The 18,563-nt window shown below is 52.8% G+C and overlaps 1 protein-coding gene across 1 annotated transcript in view; it reads left to right on the top strand.

Annotated features, from left to right (window-relative positions):
* RPTOR (regulatory associated protein of MTOR complex 1) overlaps window positions 1–18,563 on the top strand; it is a 324,636-nt gene that overhangs the window by 267,949 nt on the left and 38,124 nt on the right. The window contains 8 exon segments of the mRNA NM_001192130.4: window positions 344–418; window positions 3,470–3,535; window positions 4,037–4,228; window positions 4,570–4,710; window positions 9,677–9,794; window positions 10,952–11,092; window positions 11,381–11,539; window positions 17,025–17,143. Coding sequence (NP_001179059.3) covers window positions 344–418; window positions 3,470–3,535; window positions 4,037–4,228; window positions 4,570–4,710; window positions 9,677–9,794; window positions 10,952–11,092; window positions 11,381–11,539; window positions 17,025–17,143 — 1,011 coding nt within the window.

The following is an 18,563-nucleotide window of genomic DNA, read 5'->3' as shown; positions in this document are numbered from 1 at the left end:
AGGTATGGGAGCTGTGGGACGCAGACGGCCTCCAAAGGAGCCAGCCCAGCAGCTAGGGTACCCGCACCCGGCAGGTACCCAGAAGCTGCTTTTGAGAATGCCTCAGAGCAGCTGCGCTTCTGAGAGTGTGTGCGATGCCAGCCCTTTCCCCACAGCCAAGGGAAAATGCATTTGTACACATCCATTCCAGCTATTTTTTCAGATGAAAATTGGACTTGAGAGGTGAAAATGATGAAGACATAAACTATTCATCGCACATTCGTTTGTTGATACATTCCAAGAAGAAAAAGGAGCCCCTTCCTGGGAACTGCACTCACTGTTTCTCCTGCGTCTCTCCCCGCAGTCATGCCAAGCTGACCTGGTGAAGGACAACGGCCACAAGTACTTCCTCTCGGTCTTGGCAGACCCGTACATGCCAGTAAGGACCAGCATGTTACACTCTGGTGACATGTTTCCTGGGGGCTCTGGGAAAGGTTGCTCCACACAGAGGGACCTGTGGTGGGAGTGGGGGCCCACTAACACTCCCAGCTCTGCCTCACTCGGACGATACCCTTTGCTTCCTGGCTGCTTTCTTAAAGTAAGTCACAGTGAACCTTGATACACAAGCTGGTTCGGTTTTGTTTACTTGACTCCTTTTTCCAGGCACTTCTTTGCAGTGAAGTAGAATCCACTGTGCCTTGTACCCTGTCAACCAAGTTAGATCAATGAGTATTTGTACATCCACCGTAGTATTGGCAGTTCCTTTGGCCAGTGCAGGATCTGGACCGAAGGGGAGGCTAATGCACTTTATCAATCAGGAAGGGGGTTGGGGCGGTAGAGGTGGTGGAAAAATTGAAAATTGAAATTTGAAATATATTTTATTGTATTAAGTTGTTTAAAAATTAGTAATCCGTAAATAGCATATAAAATAACTCCCAATAAATGTTTTTAAATTAATATTTATATTCTCTCCCTCTAGCTTCTAGCTTAGTAAAGAGAATAAGATAAACACCTTAAGTATCAATAATTACTCAATATAACTTAATTTTATCAGAATGGTTAATGAAATCTAACAGCTTGTTCACACGGTGCCTCTGGTTGTGGAAAGGAACTTTTGGGTGTAGTTTTACCCTCTCGTTGGTTTTCTAAACTAAATGACAATTCAAAAAAAAAATTTTTTTTTCTAAAATCCAGGAAACATTAGAAACAGGATTGTTATAAAAGGTAAGCAGAACTCATATGTTCCAACTGAAGTGTGGTATTTAAACATCATCGAAGGTGGTTACATTTAGACTTTATGTGAGCATTGGAAATAATACAGCGTGAGTAAGATAGAGGCCAAACGACTGAGAGAGACATCTGAGCTGATAGACGTGCCGCAGAGTGATGGACAAAGTCAGCACCAGTGGGCCCCACTTCAGCTACAAACACACTGAAGTTTTGAGGAGCTAGCCAGATTGAAAGAAAGGAAATTAAATCTACAAATGCCAACACCTGAAGTCAGAGGAGGGGTACAGTGGGTCCTGGGTGAACCTCACAGTGACCCTGGAGCTCCACATGTCCGCAGCCCCAAGTCTGCAGCAAAAAACACAGGCCTGTGGGGTGAGCTGCCCATTCACTGGACGAGGTCAAGAAGAGCTAATCCAGTCCATCCACGTCTGGGCAGAAAGTCAGGAAAAGCCTCTGTGAGAAATGGAAATTCCCCATGTGGGAGGAGCCACAGCCAAGTGAGGAACATGAAATCTCCAGGGCCTGCCTGGAAGCGGCGAAGGCCGAACCTTTTCTGCAGGGCACCTTTCTGTGTACCTTCACAGCCAGGGTGCCAAGACTCATGCCAGGAGCACCACCCTGCTCCTAACCCAGGTTCAAGTGACGTAAGCAGAGCTGGCACAAAGGAAGGTTGGCTCCCAGAGAACTGAAACTAATAGAGTTCTCTGGAAAAAGAGTGACGAGCATTACAAATAAGTATGTTAAGATAACTGAATAAACAATTTGTTTTAATTGTGTCCAAAAATAAACCCTGGTGTTTTTTTCCTCAGAAGTACTTTCTTGCCTGTTGTAAGAGAACAGGTATTCTGTCCTTTTCACTCCTTCTCAAAAAGTGACCAACTAGGGTCTTTTAATAAATAGGCAGATTTTGGAGGGGGAAAAAAGAAACTGTAATGGAATATAGTCATTAGAATTTCCATAGACGAATTAAACGGCAAAATTGACACAACCAGTAAAGAAGTCTGTGGAGAATTCATATGGGAGGAAGCAAAGAGGAGATGTGACGGAGGCTCTGAGGGGCTGAGCAGGCGAGCTGCATCGACAAAGGCCAGAGGGAGACGAGGGGACGCACAGTTTAGTGGAGAACTTTCCAGACTTGAAGAAGAAATGAGTTTTCAGGTTTATAAAGCACAGTGAGCCTTGAGAGGGTTCAGTAAAAACAAATCTACACAAAGACTCATCATAATGAAAGTAGAGAATGTCAAAGGCAAGAGTAAAAATCTCTAAAGTAACCAGGACATAAAGGAAGATTGTTGCAAGGATGTGGACAGCAGTCACTACAGTAACGGATGGAAGACAGAGAAAGTGAAAGTGAAGTCACTCAGTCGTGTCCGACTCTGTGACCCCGTGGACTGTGGCCCTTCAGGCTCCTCCGTCCATGGGATTTTCCAGGCAAGAGTACTGGAATGGGTTGCCATTTAAGGGGCCCTCAAAACACAAGGGAAATTGTCGCCCAGGGACCCTGTGTTCCCACGAGTGTCAGTTTGGGAGAGAGCAAAGCCAGCACATCTAAGGGCCAATGGCTTCTCAGGCAGCCAGGAGGCCCGCACTTCAGGAGGAGATGGAGCCCAGAAGTCAATAAGAAGCATCAGAAAGCAGACATTGGCAAACATGCCATGTATGTAAGTCAGCATTGGCTGTAAGAGTAAGTAAGAGCAGTCACGCTGGAGGGACTGAAACCAGAGGAGGAAAACTGGGAATCCAAGGCAGATACAGAGAATGACTAACTTTAGACTTTGCTCCAGGTTAAAAACACAAGGTACCACAAATAGTTAAAAATAGACTGATGTCTGAGTCAGTAGAAGCCCAGAGGAAAGGAGAAAATGAGAATCGATCCGCCCACTAGAAGACCAGAAAGAAGGGAAAATGAAGTCAAGTAGAGACTGTGGTCAGTCTTTTTAGGACCAGTGTGCTTGACCCCGATGGTCTACTTCCATAGGCGTGGGCAGGACAGGGCCTCTGATGGAGCAGAGTCACCCGTTGTGCAGCATCAGATGTTGGGGACCCACCTGTCCTCCATGAGGCCAACCCAGAGCCATGAGACTCTCTTTAAAGCGCAGTTCCTTTTTGGAGACTCAAAAGACAACAAAGCTGGCTCTCGTTACTTTAACTACACACCAGGCTCGTCATAAAGATCCTGAAAGGATAACTCTAGTGCGTGAGTGTGATGAGTTTTTGCCACAAAGAAAGTGCGAACTAGCCGGTGACTTCTGTTTTCCAGGCTGAGCACCGGACCATGACGGCCTTCATTCTGGCTGTAATCGTCAACAGCTATAACACGGGGCAGGTGAGTGTCACGCCCTTTCCCCACCCCTGCAGGGCCTGCCTATGGGTTGCAGATGCACAGCTGCAAGCTCTAAGATTTGGAGGCCAGAGGAACTGTCCTGAATGTATGTCTGATGAAACAGTGACCTCAGAAGCGAGGGAGAGGTTGGGGATCACACCAGCCCTGGGGGCTCCATGGGAGGAGTGGGGGTCCAGACCCTTTGTTTAGCCCCAGGTGAATTGAAATTGGTAGGATTTAAAATGAGGAAAATTGAGGAATGTCCCCAGTAGTACAGTGGTTAAGAATCCGAGCTTCCTCTGCAGGGTACATGGGTTCAATCCTTGGTCCAGGAACTAAGATCCCACATGGCGTAGCACAGAAAAAAAAGAGGAAAATTGAACACATCTTGCAAAGTGATTAAGCAAGGTTTCCCTGAGAAACCTGGGGGGCCAGGGCCAGCCCAGGACCCCGCACCACTCAATGGTCAACGGGTGATGCCCTGTGTTGCCTGCCTTCTCGCAGGAAGCCTGCCTCCAGGGAAACCTGATCGCCATCTGCCTGGAGCAGCTCAACGACCCCCACCCCCTGCTGCGCCAGTGGGTGGCCATCTGCCTGGGCCGCATCTGGCAGAACTTTGACTCGGCCCGGTGGTGCGGGGTGCGGGACAGCGCCCACGAGAAGCTCTGCAGCCTCCTCTCCGACCCCATCCCTGAGGTGAGTCTGTAACCCCACCACTGCAGGCTGAGTGAGGCCAAGGTGTACCTGGGGACCACACCCCCAGAGCGCCGTGCCTGCCCCAGCCCCATGGGTTCCTTGGCCCCTGGCTTGGTCTCTGATGCCTGCCTGGCTTTGTCTGATGCCTGCACACAGCCTGTCACCTGACCCTTGGACGGGGCCGCCACTAGCCTCTTGTTTCCCTGCTCTGCTTGTCTGCACAAGTGGAGCTAGGCTGAGAGGACCATAGACGGGACTGAGCTGCATCTAGTAGGCTCCAGGGGCCCGAGCCAGAGCCAAACAGCCGGCCACAGGGTGACTGCCCACTGTCCCGCCCGCAGGTACGCTGCGCAGCCGTCTTTGCCCTCGGCACGTTTGTGGGTAACTCTGCAGAGAGGACAGACCACTCCACCACCATCGACCACAACGTGGCCATGATGCTGGCCCAGCTCATCAATGACGGCAGCCCTGTGGTCCGGAAGGTGCGTGGCCCCCACCCCCAGGCAGTGCTAGGTGCCTCCAGGCTGGGCTCCCTTGGCGCCCAGGTCGAGCCATGACCCTGACCTGACCAGAGCTTTGAGTGCTCAGTCCGCCCCCGGCGCACATCCTGCCAAGAGCCAACTTTAAATGTTTGTTTAATTCTCTCCAAAATGCGTTTCTTCACCAGATACTCGTGTGTTTGCTTCATTTAAAGGCATTTAACAGGCTGCATCTCCTGGCAGCTTGTATAATAGGCTCCTTCCTGCCTGGGAGCAACACATACACACATCATGGAGATTCAAAAGAGCAGTAGCCACCCACAGACAGACGGAAAGGTTTGTGTAGTGTATTCCCCTCCCCGCCCCCATGTTTGTCAGCGACTGAACGGAACAGTTCTTTGCAGTTGAAACTTTGACTTCTCTGTTTCAATGTAGAAGGGCCATGATCTCCATCCAAGACCTCACCCCCCTGTCAAAAGTTGGCTCAGAACAGATCAACCCTCTCCCTCCCACAGCCAAAAAGGCCCATGGTGGGAACCCCACTGTCTGTTGGCCACGTTTCAGGGTGGCCTTGGAGGCCCACCCTGGGAGCAGAGACTTCTTTAGGACTGGGAGGGCAGTGCCATCCTGTGTGTGACCCTGAGTTACCTCATCACCTACAGGTGCTGGGCTACTTCTTGGCATGTCTAACAGCCCTGTGCCAGGGAAGGGAGGTTGGGTTTCTCAGAGGTAGGGGTGGTTTGGAGGGTGTCTGTTTGGAGAGCAAACCTCCACTGACTTAGTGGCGGGAACGTTGTTGGGGCAAGTTCAGGTCAGCCGGAAAGGACTTATTCCATCTTGAGTTCCCTCAGAGAGCTGTGAACCCAGTTACTAATAGGCCAGGTCATCTAGAGAAGTGTTAACAATGAGGAATGATCCTCCAGGTGCCTTTTCATGTTTTTATTTTGGGTTCTCATCATTAGCATCTGTCTGAAGCTGGCTTCCTTGAGTCAGAGTCTTCTTTTTCGCAAGTCAGATTGCCTGTATGTGATCAAAGCAGCGGTTCAGCAGTATCCTTAATTGTCTGTTAAGATTCCTTTTAAAGAAAGGAACTCTGTTTTTCAGTTCTTTCCCCAAAAAACTTTAAAAGGATGTTAATAAAAATAGGAAGAATGTCCATCTGAGTCTCCAGTATCAGGAGGATGTTCTCCAGGTCATCAGGAACACAGGGACCGACCACTCAAGCATGTTCCAGGTGACTTGACGTGGCCCCGGGCTCCTTTCCCGGCCTCACTCTACTTGCCATCCTTCCCCGGACCTGGGATGCTCGGGTGTAGCCAGGTCATTGCTGTGGGCACTTGGGGTTGGCCTTGCCTGGGCCTGCAGACATGGGTGCTAAGAAGGGCTGTGCCTTTGCCCCGTCCAGCACTCGAGTTCAGTTCGCAGCTGCCTCAGCACACCAGACTCAGTGCATGGAGCAGCAGTCACCCACCTTCAAGAGATACAGGGTATAAGTGCAGAGGCAGGCACAGAACCAGCAGTTGTGCTAAAGCCCTCCTAAGTGAGCCACACCCTAGAGACCAGCCCAGGTCAGGGGTGCTGGCCCCATAGTGGGAGGAGGGGAGTCTGTGCCTAGGTTGTGAGGGACAAGGGACAGGGAGAGCGAGTGAGGCAGGAGCATGTGCGAAGGGCCAGGCACGTGAAAGACCATAGTGTGTCCAGGGCTGCCCATCCTGTGCGCTGGAGCACAGAGCGTCCTCGGCATCCCAGGTCCTGTGCTGGGACTCCTGACCGTCACTGCCTTCAGGGCTTTTTCTCTTTGGGAGATGGACAGCAGTGCAGCCTGTTAAATAAGGGGGCTACATTTGCTGTGGAAACATGGGTGACCCGGAGGTTCAGGGAGACTGGGGCCCGTGGGTTGGAGAGAGGATCCAGGCTTTAATAGGGTGAGTGACACTGGCTCAGAGGCTGAGCCCTCATTCTCATTACAGCCGTAACCCTAATGCTTTTGGCACCTTGCCTTTCCCATCTTTGTCCAGAGCATGTGGTGACAGTCATGGCACGATGTACTCTGAGGGGACACAGGCCCAGCCTGCTGGCCCAGGAGACCCAGAGCCAGGGCACCTGAGGGTCGGAACAAGACTCTGCCTTGAGCACTGCACTTCATTAGCTGACCTGAGCTTAGGTGTGAGAAGTCCCAGCTGTAACCAACTGCTGATGTCTCTAGCTCGTGGCAATACAAGACGTGTCAGGATATCACGGCAGGACTTTGTAAAGTCACACGTCTGCAATATAAAACACTTGCCCTGTTGACTCCTGAACGATGAAAGCATCCTTTTCTGGAGGAGGCAGTCATGGCAGAGAGGGAAGATTTTTGCTTGTTGACCTCTTTAATGAGCTTACTTGATAAAATCAAGAGTCAGCAAGTTCACCCAAATTATTTTGAACTTGAACTTGTGCAGGAAGTACATGATGGCAGATTGCCCAGACAGCAAGCCACCCATACCTTATCAAGAAGGGCCAGGCCCCGGGGTGGAGGGGGAGGGGGAGAGGGAGGTTTGTGACCACCCACTGTCACCCTGCTTTTCTCAAGGGCTGACCAGTCCAGCCCTGTGACCCTTGCTGCAGCTGACTGGGACCTTAGCAAAGAAAGCAGGACACGACACGTTGCATCTATTTTCTCTAGTTTACATTTATTTAGTAACCACAGACCCACAGAGGAGCAGTTCCTGGTGTCCACCTCCCTTCACACACGTCTGACTCCAACCGAACCTGATGAATGGCATCAGAGGGTGTTTCCCATCGATGCTCAAGACATCTCTGGTGGCGGCGACGGGACGGCCAAGCCACCCGGACTGGAGTGCCTTCTCCTACAGGCGAGCCCAGAGGCCATCAGGACAGAGCAGACAGGCTCCCTTTCCCGCAGCGCCGCCCTGGCCTCCAGGGAGCTGAGCTTGATACTTGGTGGCCGTGGGCCGAAAACAAATGTCAGCCAGGAATTCATTGTTGGAAACATGGATTCCCTGGGGGACCACCCAGGAGGACGTGTGGTCCAGCCTTCCGGGCCACCACAGGAGGAGCATTAGCCAACTCCCCTCGGGCCGTGTGTGTAACCAGGCGTGATATCCCTGAATCCTGATGGCAAGTCACCCAAACAGTCGAACCGTTTGTTAAAGATTATGCTGTGTCTGAAGGGAAGAGGCTTCACTCCGTCAGCAGATACTTGTTAAGCGCCACCTGTGGGCCAGGTCCTAGGTCACCAGACCTCCAGAACTTGCACTTGGATATGGTGCAGGGTGGAAACCTCCAGAGCTTGAACTTGGAGACAGGAGTGAAGGTAGAGAGCAGGGATCCCTGGTGGAGGTGGAGGCCTCCCCAGGCTGAGCGGACAGCGCGTGCCAAGGCGCAGAGCAGGAGGCCTGCTTGCTCGCAGTGTGAGCAGGAAGCTGGAGTCGGGAGGTGGCAGGACCGCTCTGCTGGGAAACGGGGTGAGGCTGCTGGCCGGAGGGGCTTGGGTCACCGTGCTGGTATGCTTCCGAGGCCTGAGAACAGCTCAAGCCTTCCACCCAACCTCGCTCTGGCCAGATGTGCCTGAAGACCTCTGAGGGCCGGAGTCCACAGCCACCACCCAGCAGGAGGAGTTTGACCAGCCCTCACAGCTTTCCCCAGATCAAACTGTCTGAGACCTAGGTCCAGCTGAGATGTTTTCACCACTTCAGAGTGAAGGGAAAACCTGTGTCTTTTGAAGACAGTTCAGGCTTCTTCCTGAAGTAGAAAATGGCAACTTGGCCTGTATTCTTGCCTGGAAAATTCCATGGACAAGGGAGCCTGGTGGGCTACAGTCTATGGGGTCGCAAAGAGTCAGACACGACTGAGCACACATGCGGGCAGGCCGCTTCTTCACTGGGAGGGGCCGGCAGGCAACCCCTCGACAGCCTGTTACCCAGCACTGTTAGGGACAGGCTGGTTGGGTGGCAGGATCGGCAGAGAGTTGGATCAGGATGATTCAAGGGTCTCACTGAGGCCACCAGAGGGCACAAGCCAAGTGTCCCTGGCAGGCGCTGAATGGAAAGGAGTGGGTGGCAAGCCCTGGGCAGGTCAAGTTGGGTTTTTAGAGTGCTCGGTGGGTATGCAGGTCAGCAGTTGGAAGGACCAGCCTGAGTCTCAGAGACAGGATCAGAGAGGTGGGTTTGGGAGTAAAACCCACACACAAGCCAGGGAGGCCAAGGAGTATGTAAGGGTGAGGTAGGAGAGAAGGGGAGCTCTGCCCTAGCTTGTTGACACCTCAGCACAGCTCTCCTGGCCCTGGGCGTCTGAGGGATTCACAGAACAATAAGGGACTCTCAGACTTTGGCCTTCTGCTAAGTATTTTTCTAAAAAAGTAAAGTAAAGTTGTGGGAACCATTTGAATAGCGATAGGAAGAGTAGTACAAACCTGCATCCAGGCTTATTTCCGTGATTTTTAGGATCTCCAGGTCACCGGGTCCCAAAAGAGATCAGGTGTGTCCTTCCCCTTGGACTGAGGCATCTGGGCCTAAAGTCATGTAGAACTTTCCTGTTGCCTTTTGGGGACTAGAAACCACTGCGTCCTGCTTTAATGCCCGGAGCTCTCCGTGGTGTTGACCATAGGAGGCCCTAAGGGCTCTTTCCTGTCCCACTCTGGGGTGTCCTCCCCCTGTATCCCTGTCAGGCCCCTCAGTCCTGCCGCTCACACCCAGCGGTCAGCATTCTTTCCTCCAGGTGTCCGGGGCGTCCCTCAGAGGCCCTCATCTTCATCTCACTGCTTGTTCAGAGGTTTCCGCCCACACCGGACACCCGAGGGTGCTGTGTTGAGGGGCCAGCCCCTGTCTGAGCACTGAGTGCCGTCCATCCCCCACCCCACCCTCGCCTTTTCTCCACGGTGGCTCGAGCACTCAGTGCCAGCACGCACGACTCACTGCTGAGTTCTCTCCCGGCCCAAGTCAGTGTCTGTCTCTTCTCCTCCCGGCAGGAGCTGGTGGTGGCTCTGAGTCACCTTGTCGTTCAGTATGAAAGTAACTTCTGCACTGTGGCCCTGCAGTTCATGGAAGAGGAGAAGAACTACCCACTGCCCTCTCCAGCCACCACAGGTAGGACCACCACAGGTACGGTCCTGCTGCTGCTGCTGCTGCTGAGTCGCTGCAGTCGTGTCCGACTCTGTGCGACCCCATGGACTGCAGCCTTCCAGGCTCCCCCGCCCCTGGGATTCTCCAGGCAAGAACACTGGAGTGGGTTGCCATTTCCTTCTCCAATGCATGAAAGTGAAAGGCAAGTTGCTCAGTCATGTCTGACTTAGCGACCCCATGGACTGCAGCCTACCAGGCTCCTCTGTCCATGGGGTTTTCCAGGCAAGAGTACTGGAGTGGGGTGCCATTGCCTTCTCCAACAGTGCTAAAGTGGAACCTATGCAACTCGCTGGCCCAGGGACCCCAGTCTGAACTGTCAGCAGGCCCCTCGTTCTGCTGGGTCCTGAGCCCACATGTCAAGTCCTGGCCACACAGATATCTGCAGTTCTTAACTTCTCAGAAGACTAGAAAGGGCAAGAAAGAGGGCCTCCTTGACTCCCTGGTTTCTTTCCTTTTTACCCTTTTTGGAAATCAAGTCACAGAAACCTCGAAGGGCAGGAGGTGCTGCCGTGGGGACTGGAGGTCGCACTTTCTTCCCGTCACAGGTCTCACGTCAGTGTTGTGTTAGGCAGCTCCTCATCTCACATTTACTGAATTTATATTTCTTCATCTTGGGCTGCTTCAGAGCACAAGCCACAGCACAGCCATCTCTGCAGAAAAGAGGCCTTGTGATCAGCCATGGGACCATTGCTGTGTTTAGTACATCAGGGAAGGGAACGGCTGGCACGCACTGGTGAGGGGCAGTGCCAGGGAGGCCGAGCCAGCAGACAGCTGTCCCAGCCCGCCCCAACTCTGGCTCTGTTTGGTTTGGGGGCAGCAGCCACAGGCAGGTCCCAGAGCACCTGGTGGGGGTCTGAGGGAGACCACTGTGTGTGGGCCTCTCTAGTTGAACTCTTACAAAATACCAAGCGTGGCTCAGGGTCATCTGCTCCTGCTCCCCTCACTGTGGTCATGATCTTGTCCAGCTGACCCCAACACACATGTGGCAGAGACCCTGTTGAGCTGAGGGCCCTGCTGTAGAGTCACATCATCCAGAAAGAAGCCACTGTCACCTGCTGTCTAGCCGCCTCCCGCCTGAGCCCTCCATTCATTCACTCTTCTCGCTCCTTCTCTCCTCCCAGAGGGTGGGAGTCTGACCCCCGTGCGGGACAGCCCCTGCACCCCCAGACTGCGTTCCGTGAGCTCTTACGGGAATATCCGCGCCGTCACCACGGCTAGAAACTTAAACAAGTCTTTGCAAAACCTGAGCCTGACGGAAGAAAGTAAGAGCCCAGAGGCTGGGTGCTCGAGTGGGGAGGTCATGGGTCATCTTCTGGGACCTTTTGTTAGACGGGCCCCCACCCCCTCCTGCCTACCTGGACGTGAGCAGAAGTCCTGGTTCAGCACTGGGGGTAGCCATTGATTGTCCTGCAGCCCCACTGGGCATGCCCAGTCCTAAGCCCCCAGCACCCTCCCCCAGCCCTGTGCCTGGAAGCCCAGCCCTTCTTGCAAGCCAGGAGATGGGGGTGGGTGTGTGCTAACTGCCCCCTCTGACGGCGGTGCCCTGCCAGCCGGTGGCTCGGTGGCCTTCTCCCCCGGGAACCTGAGCACCAGCAGCAGCGCCAGCAGCACCCTGGGCAGCCCCGAGAACGAGGAGTACATCCTGTCCTTCGAGACCATTGACAAGATGCGCCGCGTCAGCTCCTACTCCTCCCTCAACTCCCTCATCGGTGAGTCCCGCCTCCCTTTCTCCACCGGTCCCCTGGGCACCCACGGGTTCCCGCCCGGGTGGGCAGTGCTGAGACACGCTCAGTGGGAGGAGGAAGTGAGGATCGTCTTGCTGTGGCAGCAGGAACCTCACCCTTGGACGCTGGTCTGACCCAGGCCGTCCGGGGAGCCAGCCTTGTCTTTGGGCAGGCCACAGGATTCCCGGAGCTGCAGAGCAGGATGGTTCTGCCCTCAGGAGACGTTTGGGGTGTCGTGGCCAGGGCGGGGAGGCTCCCAGCATCTGATACGTGGTGTGGCCTCTGATGGCACCCAGGGCCCCCCAGAGGAGGCATGTGTGAGGTCCAAGGTCAGAGCCCTGCTCCAAGGGTGCAGACGGCCCTTCCCTACTCAAGTTCCCTGGCCAGACCCTCTCCCCCACTAACCAAGGACCCCACTCTGTGCTTTCACCTTCAGTCAGCCCATCAGTTTCCTACTTGACTGCCTGGACATTGACATTTGAGAGAAGGCTCAGAGTGGTCTTGTGTTCTGCTTTGAGTGGGGACCCCCTGGTTCTGCTGCTACTCTCACTGAGCAATGGGAAGTTACCACGTATCCTCACTGCATAACCAACCATAAAGACTTGGACCAATGTGTCACACTCCCGCGTGTGTGTTTTGTTCCCAACTTGAGTTATAGACGAAGTTAAAGAGCCCAGAGCCCCTCCCCATTCCCTGTGCAAGGTTCCCTCGAACTCTCGCCCTTTCCCAGGTTTACACATCGTGTCTGGCGCTGCACATCCCCTGTCCTTACTCTGCTGGCGGCTGTGTGTCCATGCTGCTCACCTAAGTCTCGTTTGCTCCCTTTTATGATCTGCTGCGATTTGCTTGTCCATTCTCCTGTTGGTGGACAGTGAACTTGCTCTGACTTTTCCTTCTTTCCTCCTTTTTTAAAAAGCAGACTCAGGATTTGGCCCCAGCTCCGCCTCCTGCCCTCCCCGCTGCACTCAGCAATGCTGAGCTCCTTGGCCCCTGGGCTCCTCCCCTTGGCTGGCGAGCTTTCCCTCTGCTACCCACGGGCTGCTCCTCAGTCTAGTCACAGTCCTGCTCCAGTGTCACCTTAAAAGAAGCCTTCCAGGCTCCCCCGACCCCAACCCAGAATCGCCTTCTGCTGTCGCTCAGCATCTCTCTCCATCTCTCTGCTTTCCTCCTGAGAACTTTTCCCCAGCAGACTTATGATGTATGTTCCCGTTTATTCTGCCTGGTTCTGTCTCTGACCAGGGATGTCAGAGCCACAAGTGAAGGAACTTTGTCACCTGCCATAGCCCCAACCCCCCACATCCCATGCCAGGTATACAGTAAGTACCCATAATGTGCACAGGCGTGGGCTGCAGCAGACACCCCAATACCCCCTCTGCCTCTTGGCATCACGTGACAGTGTTCGATGTTTCTGACTCACCAGTGTCGTGATGTGAAGGGGCAGGGCAGTCCAAATGTGCTTGCCATCAGAAGCCAGGAGATCAGTCCTCTGCTGTCCCTAGAAAGCCCTCAGGACTAATTCCACAAGACGCCTCTCTCTGGGGCCCGTAAGAGTATAGATGACTGTAGGGTCCAGAGCTAGTTGCTACCACCACCCCGCCCACTGCAGTACACCCCGGAAAGGGGGATCCTTTTGTCCTTAGTGCTAGCTTGGGGGTGAAGCGTTGGTGTTTCATTTGAGGCCACAAGAGGTCGGAGGCCACAGACCACCCCTCCCACCCCAGCCACATTCCGTGTCCTCCAGGGACTTGAGAGCCTTGTCACTGATTCCTTCCTCCATACAAAACCTGGTTCCTGAACATTTTTTACTGGAGAAAACTGAATTTTATCTGTATATGGTTCAGATCTTTGAAAACTTCAGTGGGCAAGTTTCACAATGAGCTGGAGCTGGAAGGAGTGCTAAGGAGACGAAGTAATGGGGGGCCAGAGCAGGCGTCCACCTGATAACGCGGTGCTTACATAAGTGTTTAAAATTCATAACCTACACAGAATCCCATTACTGGTAGCATTCGCCTGTTTAAAGCCAATTTTTTTCTTTCATTTCAACCAAAGAACAATCTCTTTAGCAATCTCTTTAGCCTCTTTGACTGAATATTGGAAAAGAGGTTTTCAAAACCATGGCAACCTAGGACATCCATTTATTCCCATCTTCCCCCAGAAAACTAGCCCCTCCCAGGCTCCCCTTCCCCCCACTGTCTCCAGAGCGCTGGAGGTCTCACCTGCCGAGGGAAGTGCTGTCCCCCCACTGCAGCAAAGGCTGATCGCACTTGTCTCTACACGCCTGAGCATGTCTGCCCGACGTCTGTGAATCTGCACTGGGACCTGGCTCTGTGTCACAACCTTCTGAAATCTTCTTTGATGTCTGCCTCTGTGTGTTTCTCACCCACTCAGCCATTTAGCCCGACCTCCACGTGTGTCCCCAGTCAGTTCTTTCCATTTCTGGGCCCCCCACCCCAGGACGAGGCATTGGCTTTTTGCTCCCCACCACCCCTGCAGAGCAGGCCACCCCTCACCAACATCAGCTCTGCATAGACCACCATCCAGCTGACACCATCACAGAAACTCATTTCCTATAAAGTCCAAGCTGTGGCCAGCACTCAAGGCCTTCCTACTGAGAGCTGCCTGGCCTTCACCATAGCCCCGCCCACTGCACGCACCGCCCAGACCAGCCGCTGGCCCCTGAGTGGGGCCTGGGCACCTCTGCATTTACTCCCCTCCCGCACCCACCTCTCCATACAGCAGTGTCGCCCATTCCTCTCCGCCCTGACTTTCTGTGGCGTCTCAGGAGGTCCCTGACCCAACAAGTGCCTTCATGTTACACACTTAACCCGCAGCATCACATCAGGCCCTGACATTGCTGTCTTAATCAACAGGTTTGGTAAAGCTGCTATTTCTTGCTCTCCTTTGTGGTGGGCAGCCTCTCCTCCCTTCATCACCTGCCCTGCTCTCCCTCACCTGTCCACCCGTCGCCCTTCTGTCCCTCTCTCCCTCCCTCCGTCTCTCCCTCTCTGAGCCTCACCCCATTCTGATGTCCAGAGTCGGGGAGGGAAGGCCTCATGCTTGTGTCTCACCTTTGAGACGGGGTTGGGGAAGCCTTCTGAAAGGGTTGTATAGATGCATTGCCCAATCTACCCAGGGCTCCGTCCAGTAAGCAAAAGTAAGCAAAGTGGGCAGGATCCTCCCAGAGGGGCTCAGTCAGGGTTATGAAGAGGGGAAATGCAGAAGCTCCAGATCCGGGGGCTGATTCCCAGGGAGGCACCCGGCCCAGTCCTACGATACAAAGTCAGGGTCAGTGACCCCTAAGACCCAGGCAACAGGTCACAAGTGACAGCTCCTGCCTCTAAGAGGCTCCGCCTTCCTTCTCCAAGCTGCCCTGCCCACCCCCAGGGATTCTGGGACCCAGAGTTGGCCACAAAGCTGTGAGCACATTTTCCTACACCAGTTCCATTTAGAAAGTTGTGGCCATTGCCCTGAAAAATAAATCCTAAAGCCATTAGTTATGATCTTTTATTACTTTTAGTCTAGACTTGAAAATAGGCTCTCAGCACTCATGGGGAGTTTGGTGAGCACCAGACACGGCCCCCTGTCTGAGCTCACTCAGCCCAGCAGCACCCACCCCACTCTCCCATCCCCCCAGGGGTTGCACTTGAGGGGTCTGAGCTCTGTGCCACACAAACTCAGAATTTTCCCATTAGGGACAGCAGGTGTAAAACCAGGACAGTTCACAAAACAGGCTGAGATGGGGTGGTCAGCGCCAGGGGAGCAGTGACGAGGGGGTGGCAATTCCAGGCTCCTGTTCTGTTTTTACTAGTAAATCATATACTATTTACTGTGGTCAAGGACAGTGACAAAAATTAGATTTTTTGTTATTCACTATTGGACATGAATCTGAACAAACTCTGGGAGACAGTGAAGCACGGGCAGCCTGGAATGCTGCAGTCCATGGGGTCGCAAAGAGTCAGACATGACTTAGCGACTGAACAACAACAAATTGAATCAAAAACAGAGAGCTGTCAAAGTCAAAATCTTCTGCAAGAGAGTTAACGATAGTAATAAAAACAGATTTTATAAAGTGAATGGTACCCCCTTCTCAGTGCACAGTGCCACCCTGTACTCCTTCTGCATGTTCATGCCAGGGGCCCCTTGATTAAGGTTCTCATGGGCCCCTTGGCCCCCACTGTTCCCTTCCTTTCCTGGTCTCCCTGTTACCACATGTCTGTCATCTGTAGTCAAGCGGACATTTACTGTGCCCATCACAGCCTCTGTCACACAGGGAAGCTACTGCCCTGGTCAGTCTGAGCTCAGAAACAACAGGAGAGAGGTTTGCCCAGTGGCTGTGCTGAGCGTGAGGGGTCTTTGTAGGAACGTCCCATCCGTGGACCACTTCTCCTGACTGAGTGAGCCAGTCCATGAACGAGCTCCACCTCGTTCCCCCTGGCGTTGTGAATCGGGTCCGTGCGCAGAGCGAGTATGAAGTCCTATGGCCAGAGTGGTGGGAGAGGCCTCCCAAGCCCAGCCTGTCAGAGGTCAGCCTGTGCAGGCAGCTGTGCTCCTACAGAATCATTCAGAGGCCATGGCAGCTGTTGGCACCTTTTCCCACGAGGGTGGAAGGATAAGGTGTTGAGAGTTTTTGTAAATGCTCCCTGGAAGGTAGTTTGTCTGTAGTAGTCACCTGAAGAGCAAAGCCACTTGCACACACGAGTGAGAGGTCAGCCTCCTCCAGCTCCATCACACTGCAAACAGGAACCACAGTCCCTGTGGAAAGGCGGCCGGGGCCATGCCGCCTCCCGTTACAAACGAGGTGTCGGGCGCAGCAAGCCAGGACTTGTTCATAAGCATGGACGTGGGCACACAGAGAAACTGACCTTTACTCTGAACCTTTGTTTCCAGTCTCTCTTCTGTGATTTGAATGTCGTATAAAACTCATTCCCTTTGAACAATGGTGCCCATCAAGAAACACTGTCCTCCAGTGGCCCTTCTTGTATTTAAATTCTTCATAACTAGAGGGACTTCCTAACTAGGGGCTGGCCGGTCGGATGACATGTGATCACAGCTTGTTTGAAATCCTCTTTTACTCTTTTAAAGAACAAGCACTTTCTTTTCAACAAACCAATTGTCCAGCTTCCTCCAAGTAAAAAGGATGCAGTGGTATGTGGCTGTCTTCCTCATCCAGGCCTGCAAGGAAGTCCTGCCCCTTTCTAACTTTTCCTTTCAGAAAGATCTAGCCGCCAGAGGTGAAACTGTGTGATCAATCCTGCTCAGCACCTGGAATTTCTGAATCTCAGGCTCCCTAGCAGATAGCAAAATCAGAACTTGCTATACTCCCAGCTCTTTTAAGTGTCCACCCCCAGCACATGCTTAGGTCATCAGAAGAGGGAGCTATCCCAGAAGCGCCTCCCCGCCTCCGCCCACCCTCCCAAGCACACAGTGGCAGCTCCTTGTTATTAAAACAGCTCCTGTTTCTCTTTCCCAGGAGTTTCATTCAATAGTGTTTACACTCAAATTTGGAGAGTCTTGCTGCATCTGGCTGCGGACCCCTATCCAGATGTTTCTGACTTGGCTATGAAAGTGCTCAACAGCATTGCCTACAAGGTAGGTGTGAAGACGCTCTTCACGAAGCTCTCCAGACCCTGGTTTTCAGTTATGAATATTCATGCAGAGAACTTCAGGCACGTTCAGGTCTTCACCATGGCTTAAGAACTTCAAACAAGCGTTTTGAATCCAGAGGTTCACGAACTCCATGCGCACGTAGCATGTGTTGGGGCATGTGTCCGTGCTTCTGCTTGCCCACATCAGGTGGGGATGTGTGTGTGCCCTGTAGCAACGCCCTCTCTTCCATTCCCAGCACCGATATCGTACGACTTCCCTTATTCATGACCGTTCTGACGAAAGGAAACTCTTCCAAGAACCAGCTTTTGGTTTCATTAGTACAGTTGACTCCTGCACAAACACAGGGGTTAGGGGCACCAGCCCTGACCCCCTGCAGCCTGTCTCATCCACATCTCTGCATCCCTGGATTGTATACTACCACAGTGGGTGTTTATTGGAAAACATGTGTTTAAGTGGACCCGTGCAGTTCAAATCCATGCTGTCTGAGGGTCAGCTGTGTTTCTCTGTTGTTTTTCATTCTCCATTGTATTGATACCAGCTTTTAGCTTTATTGCTTCATTTCTTCTGCTTACCCTGTTCAATTTTCTCTTCTGATTCTAGTTTCTCACAATGGAAGCTTAGGTCATTGATTTTAGTCCTTTCTTCTTTAGGGACTGTAAACTCTCCCAGTTCTTCTTGTGAGCTCTGGGAATTACTTGACTTTTCAGTGCTTCTTTCCCCACCCTTATGGATTTTCACCCCGCCCTCAAGCAAAAGTAATCACAGATTCAAGGAGCCTACCCTATAGACCCTGGAAGCCCTCTCCTCTCTGCCCTGCAGATTCCATCCACCCCAGTTCCCATGCTGCTCCTGTCTGTCCCCTCTGCTTGCCGCACTGCCAGGCTATCTGCGTGCCCTCCCCTACCACAGCCAGGTCTGCGGGAACTGCCTGCAGGCCAGGAGCTGGGCAATGAGTTCCCTTCTCTCAGAAACCACAAGCCTGCAGTACCCAGTGTCCGAAAACAGCTGTTTCTTTCTTCCCAGCTGGGTATGGCAACCCGCTCCAGTATTCTTGCCTGGAGAATCCCAGGGAAAGAGGAGCCTGGCAGGCTACAGTCCATACGGTCGCAAAGGGTCAGACACGACTGAAGCGACTTAGCACAATGCACAGCACAGTCTTTTCGTGAATAGAATGATAGGACGCAGCAATAATGAATGCCATCAAGAAGTCACTCATTATAGCATTTCTGAAGATTTTTATAACTTTTTGATTAAATTTTAGGCTTACAGACAAGTTGCAAGAAGAGTACAGGGAACTATCGTCCCTTGTCACAGTTTACTTGCTGTGTCTCCATCCTTATCCGACCCTAATCACCATCCAGGGGTCATCCACAGGCTGCCAGCTACCTGAACACAAGTGGCT

This window comes from Bos taurus, chromosome 19, assembly GCF_002263795.3.
Source record: "Bos taurus isolate L1 Dominette 01449 registration number 42190680 breed Hereford chromosome 19, ARS-UCD2.0, whole genome shotgun sequence".
Taxonomy (NCBI): domain Eukaryota; kingdom Metazoa; phylum Chordata; class Mammalia; order Artiodactyla; family Bovidae; genus Bos; species Bos taurus.
The sequence above is the reverse complement of the archived record's forward strand: the minus strand, read 5'-3'. Positions and strand labels throughout refer to the sequence as shown.